Consider the following 8,038-nt stretch of genomic DNA (forward strand, 5'->3'; position numbering starts at 1 on the left):
ACTTCCCATCCACTGAGCTGCCTAAAGCAGATGGACTTTGGCTTAAGCAGGAGCTTTAGCTGCTTATTACTAAGCAATTTTTAAAAGCGTTCATCAGATCAAGTATAGGTGTAAACTTCTCTCTTACTTAGATGAAAGTCTGCCAAGATGCATACTGCTCTCCCCTTTCTCTTTGTGTACTTAAACAAAAACAAAAACAGAAAAGAGGCTGAAGTATGGGATCAACATTCAGCATTAAAAGCTCCTCTGCTCAACACTTTTTTTTTTCCTAAAATACAAATCTGAGCACCTTTCAAATTAAGATTCAACTTTTCTAAATAAAATGCACAGGTTTAATGTATCTGCAGGGCTTGTGGCAGGTGCCCTGTTGAGAACCCAAAAGGTAAAGCCCTTCAATTATCCATGGAACAGGGAAAGCAACATTGCAAGCTTCCCAGATACACCCCAGCAGTGTTCCCTGAAAACTGAGTGCTTGCGCAGCTGTACAGAAGAGTCAACAGTGTGATGTTGTTGCACAAAAAGCAAACATGATTCTGGGATGCATTAACAGGTGTGTTGTGAACAAGACACAAGAATCAGAGGGGTAGCCGTGTTAGTCTGGATCTGTAGAGCAACGAAGGGTCCTGTGGCACCTTATAGACTAACAGAAAAGTTTAGAGCATGAGCTTTCGTGAGTTAACGAAAATTCTTCAGCATCTGAAGAAGTGAGTTAACTCACGAAAGCTCATGCTCTAAACTTTTCTGTTAGTCTATAAGGTGCCACAGGACCTTTAAGACACAAGAAGTCATTCTTCTGCTCTACTCTGCGCTGGTTAGGCCTCAGCTGGAGTATTGTGTCCAGTTCTGGGCACTGCAGTTCAAAAAAAGATGTGGAGAAACTAGAGAGGGTCCAGAAAAGAGTGACAAGAATGATTAAAGGGCTAGAGCATGCGACCTATGAAAAAAGGTTGAAAGAATTGGGCTGGTTTAGTTTGGAAAAGAGAAGATTGAGGGGAGACATGATAGCGGTTTTCAGGTATCTAAAAGGGAGTCATAAGGAGGAAGGAGAAAACTTGTTCTTCTTGGCCTCTGAGGATAGAACAAGAGGCAACGGGTTTAAACTGCAGCAAGGGAGGTTTAGGTTGGACATTAGGAAAAAGTTCCTAACTGTCAGGGCGGTCAAACAGTGGAATAAATTGCCAAGGGAGGTTGTGGAATCTCCATCGCTGGAGATATTTGAGAACAGGTTAAATAGATGTCTGTCAGGGATGGTTTAGACAGTACTTGGTCCTGACATTGGGGCAGGGGGCTGGACTCGATGGCCTCTCGAGGTCCCTTCCAGTCCTAGTGTTCTATGATTCTACGATTAAAGTGCTGCCCAGCCGCTTAGCAAAGTGCCACAGCTGGCAGCATGTGTTTCTATTGGTGGTGCACATCCACACATACCCTGGTGCATGTAACAACATTTATTCCACCCAGGATCGGAAAAAAAGAGGGAATTCTGATACCACCATTCTTATAGCGGAGCCCATCTGAAAGTGATTTTAAACATCTGACTATTAAGAAATGAACTAAAAAGTCATCCACTGAGCAACCTAATCAGATGGTCGCTATCAACACAAAATGGATTTAAATTAGACATTTATAGGCTAACGACTCCACAACCCACTTACCTAGTGCTTCATTCATGCCAGGGCTCTATTTCGTAGTTCATAGTCTCAACATATCTGGGCTTGCCACATCAGTTATGGAAGTATAAAAATTACTTGTGTCTGGGCACCTAATTAATTGAATCCCCAAACCTCTTTCATTATAAATTAAGCATTGCCACTAACCACTTCCTTCAGCCTCCCCATCTTCCTAATTTATGTTACAGGACAACCATTACATGCTTAGCAGTTTTGCTCTCCGCTGTTCAGTCAAAACCTCTACTGTCAGGGCTGGCGGGGTGGAGGAGCTGGTAGGAAAGAGGAGATTATTCTACATATTATTTTGAATTTCCTAATTTGATCATTCAGTTTTTGAGATTAAAAACCCTTCTTGAATATTTTCTGACATCTCTTAAAAATGCTCAAGCTTTACTTTCTACGGTAACATCAGGACATTTTGCTAATAGTGAGAGACTAATATCCAGAAACATTGGCACCAAAGTTTGCTTGTTTATATTATATATAACACAACTGAAGTAAGAGAGGTAGCCGTGTTAGTCTGTAGTCCAACAAAACAAAGCAGCAGAAATATAACACTTTAAAGACTAACAAAATGATTTATTCGGTGATGAGCTTTTGTGGGACAGACCCACTTCTTCAGATCAATTATTGATCTGAAGAAATGGGTCTGTCCCATGAAAGCTCATCACCGAATAAATCATTTTGTTAGTCTTTAAAGTGTTACATTTCTATAACTGAAGGAAGTTTAGCAGCCTCAGCACAATTCCCTTTGGACAAGCCACCACAACCACCATCACTGCAATGGGCACTAAGTGGTGATTTCAGCAGATCAGTCAGGGACTGAATCATGCTTTCACCCCTAGGAGTGCCCCTCCAAGTCAGGAGGCAGCACGCTGATGGAGCAGTGCATGAGGGTGTTTGTACTGATAGTGCCACCAGCACAGCACCTCCACTGCAGATATGAAAATTCAGTCTTTGGCCGGTCAGACAATGAAACAAGGCACAAACAAGCAAACAGGGCTGGATTCTGAGAAGGGACTTCCAAAAGACACTATAGCTGTTCAGCACTTCTGAGAATCAACCTTATGGCAATTTTAAAACTGTATCTGACATAGGACAAAGCCCCCAGGTTCCAAAACTTACGCAAACTCTGACTAGATCGGTGGGAGTCTGCCTGAGTGAGGCCCTCAGTATTTCTCCAAAAATAAACATTCATTTCACCCGAATACCTTAGGCAAAGGCAAGATTAAAGCCAAATTTCTAGGCATCAGTACTTGTGTCTTAGGTTCATTAGGAAAGGAATCATCCACATTGCATGTCACCCTACTTAGTGCTGTGCAAACACTACACTGTACTTAAACAAGTTCTGGGAAAATCAGCAATATAGTCCCATTAAGAACACAGTTACCAAAAGCAAAGCGTGTGTCTGTGACCACAGTAAACCGCGACACTGTCACTTGAATCATGTTATTAGGAAGATGTGCAATGGCAACTTTTTCAAGCCAACTTTTCCTTCCATACCAGCCACCACAGGCCATATATTTGTTTCACACAGAACTGCTGAAATAAGCTGGGGCTTGCTATTTGATACAGTAATGTCAGATTCACCATAAGGTTATTGATATGAGATCTGGGGGTGAAAAAAGATGAAATCTGTATATACAAATAGCAAAGCATCACTTGAGAGAGAGAGAGAGAGAGAGAAGCCTGGAAGTATAAACCTCTGTGCTGTGGTTTTGCAATCAGAGTTATGCTGGCAGACAGAATAATCGTGATTTGTATCACATCAACAAGGACAATCAGGGCCTTGGCTCTTGCTGGGTGTTTGTACAGAGAACTTACAGTCTACAGGAGCAGGTCTTAAACTGTGGGTGTGGACCCCAAAGTGGGCTGCAACCCCATTTGCATGGGGTCACCAGCACTGGCTTAGACTTGCTGGGGCCCAGGGTCGAAAACAAGCCCTGTCACCTGGGACTGAAGATCTTGCCCTAGGTGCCAGGGCTCAGATTACAGGCCCCCAGCCTGGGGGTCCCCCCATGTGGGACAGTCAGGCTTAGGCACCCCCACCTGGGGCAGTCAGTTTGAGACCCCCTGGGCTAGACACGTAAGACAGAGGGAAAGTGACTTGGGCAAGATCATTCTCAGCTCGAGGACAGGGCTGCAAATGGATACATGGGGCAACTGCTCCTTTCCGGGTGTTCCCCTCTCTCCCCTTGTGCTTTGCCTCAACCGCCTAACACACCCGAGCTGTGCCTGGCAGGACCCTGCAAGGCAGCAGCTTAACACCCTGCACAAGGTCAGATGGCCAGTCCCTGCGGAGGGAGAGCTGGGGGGCGGCATGCCCCCCTTGGTCTCACTGCTGCAGCAGACTGGCCAAGGCTTTGGTATGCCTGACCCGCCCCGCCAGTGCTGTCTCTTTAAATCCCTGACCCCGGGGAGCTTGGAACTTCTGGGTAGCTTCGCTGTTTCAGGCTGCGGCTCCCGGGCTGGGCGCTACCACGCGTACGGCGGGGGAGGAAGAGGGAGGGTCGTTCTCGTCCCTCCCCGTCGCGGCCCTGAGCGCTTCATATCAGTCTCCGCCTCTTCCACAGCTCTTCCCCGCAAATCCAAGCTCCCCCGTCTTTCCTTCCCAGAGCCGGAGCAGACCAAAGTGCAAGATAAAAGGGGTGAGGAATAGACAATGTTCTCTGCCTCTGCGGACAGGGTATGCGGCAGCCCCCTTTGCTGCGGACCCTGCCCCACAGGAGTCAGCGGCGCCCTGCAGATTAGGGAGGAGGGCACCAGCGAAAGGCACATCCGCCTCCCCCTGCGGGCGGCGGAACAATGGTGCGTTCCAGTGAAGGTGACCTTCAGTGGCGTTAGGCGAGTAAGCGGCAGAACGAGGCGCCCCCACCCCCAACTGGCCTGCTCCAGCCCAGGCGACCCCCGGGCTGCTCCACGCTCCAGCTCCCCGCCGCTGCGCCCTGAGGCTGGATCCCAGCCACGCCGCACCCACAGCCTCCTGCTTACCAGCACATCCCTAACCCCTCCTGCCCGATCCCTGAGACCTCCCGAGCCGGAACCCCCAGAAGGAATCCAGCACCCCTTTCCGCGGAAGGAGGCGGTGGGGTCATTCACAGCCCCTAGGGAGCAGTTCGCGTTCCCGTATCCCACGTGCACGCAGATGGAGGGAGATACCCAGGTTGGGGGGGGGGTGTTAACAAAACAGCGCTGCCAATTGAATTGGAAGGGATCTGCTCACACCATGCAAGGGCGGCGGAAGGGTGAAGGTTAAGAATTTAAACTAAACACGCAAAACCCCTCCCTGCAACTGACAATCAAAGGAGGCGACCGCAGCCATAAGACAATTTGGACTGTAAGAAGAAACCCTTTGCCTCTAGTCACGCCTGTCTTCTCCAGCCACCACTTCAGCCTCTGCTCTGGGACAAAGTGGGTTACCCGATTATAGCATTGAGCGTGCGTGGAAACTTTTTAGGTGTTTAGAATTGTATTTTGTGGCTTTATTAGGAAATGTTTCAGGTCCTCTGTCGAAGCTTCCCACCCCCTGGCTTCTTCCTCAGTGCAAATCCTGGGCTTCCCTAGCTTTGTGAGAGAACCTCTGGGAAGTCCTGTGTGTATGTACTGTGCGGTCTAACAGCTTGGTTGCAGGGCTGTGGTTTTGAATCTAGTCCAGAGATTCATGTTATTCAAGAGCTTGTCATAGACATTAAATAAGCATTAATATGAATACTCCAATCTCTTCCCCTCTTGATTGCTCAACTTCCACTCCCTGCAGTTGGTTGGTGACATTCATCTAGAGTGGTCAAGTCTGGACTAGACCTGAATCTCTCATCAGCCAAAAGTCATAATCTTGTAGGGCTTTTTCTCCCCCCCTTGTTCTCTCTTTCTTTTAAACACACCACAGATCAGAAAAAAGCAGGCTTTGAAATAAGTACTTCTCTCCCAATTTCCTTCACAACTCAGCCAGCACATAATCCCACCATCTGCTCCAGGATCTCCCTTTAAACACTGACTAAATAAAACGCGTGGGGGGAGAACTACCTTTAACCCAGCTGGAATGGGTAGGTAAAGGCTAAGAAGACTTTTAAAACTTCCCATTTTGCCAAGTCAAGACTATTTTCGAATACTCTCTTTTGAAAACTGTCCTGCAACCTGGGCATCCATTATCCGCTATATAGACTGCTATCTCCCAGAGAGCTGAGGATACACCAATGGGGGAAGGGAGGGGAAGAATGGCTCCCCAGCACTCTGCTCCCTGCCCCCTCACCTCAATACAGGGCAGATGAGGGTCACCACTGTGAAGTCTCTCCAGCTCTCTTTTCACCACAGGAAGGCACCTCAGCCCCCCAAAAGCAATCACGGTACAGTCCTGGCTCCACCAGACAGAACTGCTAGCATTAAGGGGGAGAGAGGATCATCTGGGTACATCATTTAGAGAATCACCCATAGGGGTCCCTGCTCCAGGCTCACCTACTACCCAAGGTGCAATAGGACAGAACACTTACAAGGCAGAGAGGAGCCTCACACACAACGTGGAGGGAGGAGCACAGGACTCCCTCCTGGTGCATCCCCAGGAAATCAACTCTCTCGGCACAGCAGGGGTGCCCACTAAGCAGCCCCCTCCAACAGTATAGTGGGTCCCCACTGGGCAGCCTTCCCCTACACAACTTGCAAAATCCCCCCCCCCCCCCAGCACGGGAGGCTGTACCTCACTCAGAAGAGAGTTCTCAACCCATTATATGCAGCTTCCTTGACTGCAGTTAGGAATCGGCTTTCCCACTTTACCTAGCAGATGGTTACATAGGAGGAGGACTGTGGGGAACTCCTCCACATTCCCAGGGTTTTTTTGGTGCCTCAGGAAAGTGAGAGCCAGGCAGAACCTCCTTCCCCACCATGGGCCAGGACGCAGTATTAGGGGATAATGAACAAAGGGAAGTCCCCACTAATAAAAGGAAATTTTTCTTCACACAGCGCACAGTCAACCTGTGGAACTCCTTGCCCGAGGAGGCTGTGAAGGCCAGGACTCTATTAGGGTTTAAAAAAGAGCTTGATAAATTTTTGCAGGTCAGGTCCATAAATGGCTATTAGCCAGGGATAAAGTATGGTGCCCTAGCCTTCAGAACAAGGGCAGGAGATGGATGGCAGGAGATAAATCACTTGTCTTCTGTTCTCCTCTCTGGGGCACCTCGCATTGGCCACCGTCGGCAGATGGGATGCTGGGCTTGATGGACCTTTGGTCTGACCCAGTATGGCCATTCTTATGTTCTTATGTTCTTCTCCCCTCTAATCCCGAAGTCGTTCCCCAGCATCCAGCCCCCGTCCACCAAGGCAGGCTGGGAAAAGGAACGCAGCAGGAGAGGGCTTCCCCCAGAAGCTGCCTCCCTGCTTGTGCAACTCCCCCTTTTGCCCCCCCACTGGCAGGGTTTCCCTCCTTCTTATACAACTCTTCCCGCTCAACACTCGAGCGGGGCAGCCTGCGGGGCTCCCCAAACCCGAGGAAAGCGGTCGGGATGGGTTCCCCCTCGCGCAGCCCCTAGCGGGGAAGCTGTCGGAGGGAGGGGGGGGTTCCCCCTCGCGCAGCCCCTAGCGGGGAAGCTGTCGGAGGGAGGGGGGGGGGGTTCCCCCTCGCGCAGCCCCTAGCGGGGAAGCTGTCGGAGGGAGGGGGGGGTTCCCCCTCGCGCAGCCCCTAGCGGGGAAGCTGTCGGAGGGAGGGGGGGGGTTCCCCCTCGCGCAGCCCCTAGCGGGGAAGCTGTCGGAGGGAGGGGGGGGGGTTCCCCCTCGCGCAGCCCCTAGCGGGGAAGCTGTCGGAGGGAATATCTTCGTCATGCAGCCCTCAACCTCCGAGGGGAGCCCTCGGGGGGGGGCGGTTTCCCCTCGCGCAGCCCCAGCCCCCGAGGGGGAACAATCTCGGGGCTTTCCCCGCGTAGCCAACTCCTCAAAACGCCATCGCAGAGAGGACGAGGGGGACGCCCCCATTTCTCACCGGAGTTCCCGCAGCACGGTTCGTTCCCCGGCGGTGGCTGCCGCTTGCTGCTCAGCGGCCCCGGCTCCTGCTGCTCCTCGCTGTGGGCAGTGGCCGGCACCGCCGCCGGCGGCATCTCGTCCGCTTTAATGACCATAGCCGGCCCCGCCACTGCCTGTCCCGGACTCCGTGCCCTGGCGCTGCCGCTGGAAGGACAGAGCCAGTCACAGACCCACGTGGTGCGCACTCACCTCTGGCACCCCGACCTCTGACACGCCACTACTACGGCGCCACAGCGAGGACAAACCTCCTCGCCTTTCCAAACGCCTTAAAGAGACAGACGTCTTCCCAGAGAAACTGTGTAGACTGGGGCCGGCTGCTCACACTCAGGGCCATAGTCTGTCTGGCTGTCTTTGTAGTAAGCCCT

The 8,038-nt window shown here is 51.0% G+C and overlaps 1 protein-coding gene across 1 annotated transcript in view; it reads right to left on the minus strand.

The window, feature by feature from the left end:
* The window catches only part of CLUH (CLUH binding protein of NUMT mRNA), a 65,139-nt gene extending 57,306 nt beyond the window's left edge, over window positions 1–7,833 (minus strand). The window contains exon 1 of the mRNA XM_075013338.1: window positions 7,633–7,833. Coding sequence (XP_074869439.1) covers window positions 7,633–7,768 — 136 coding nt within the window. The 5' untranslated portion in view covers window positions 7,769–7,833. The remainder of the gene's footprint in view (window positions 1–7,632) is intronic.
* Window positions 7,834–8,038: the final 205 nt, after the last annotated feature.

The sequence above is a fragment of the Carettochelys insculpta genome, chromosome 19 (genome assembly GCF_033958435.1).
Source record: "Carettochelys insculpta isolate YL-2023 chromosome 19, ASM3395843v1, whole genome shotgun sequence".
In the NCBI taxonomy this organism is placed as follows: Eukaryota; Metazoa; Chordata; order Testudines; family Carettochelyidae; genus Carettochelys; species Carettochelys insculpta.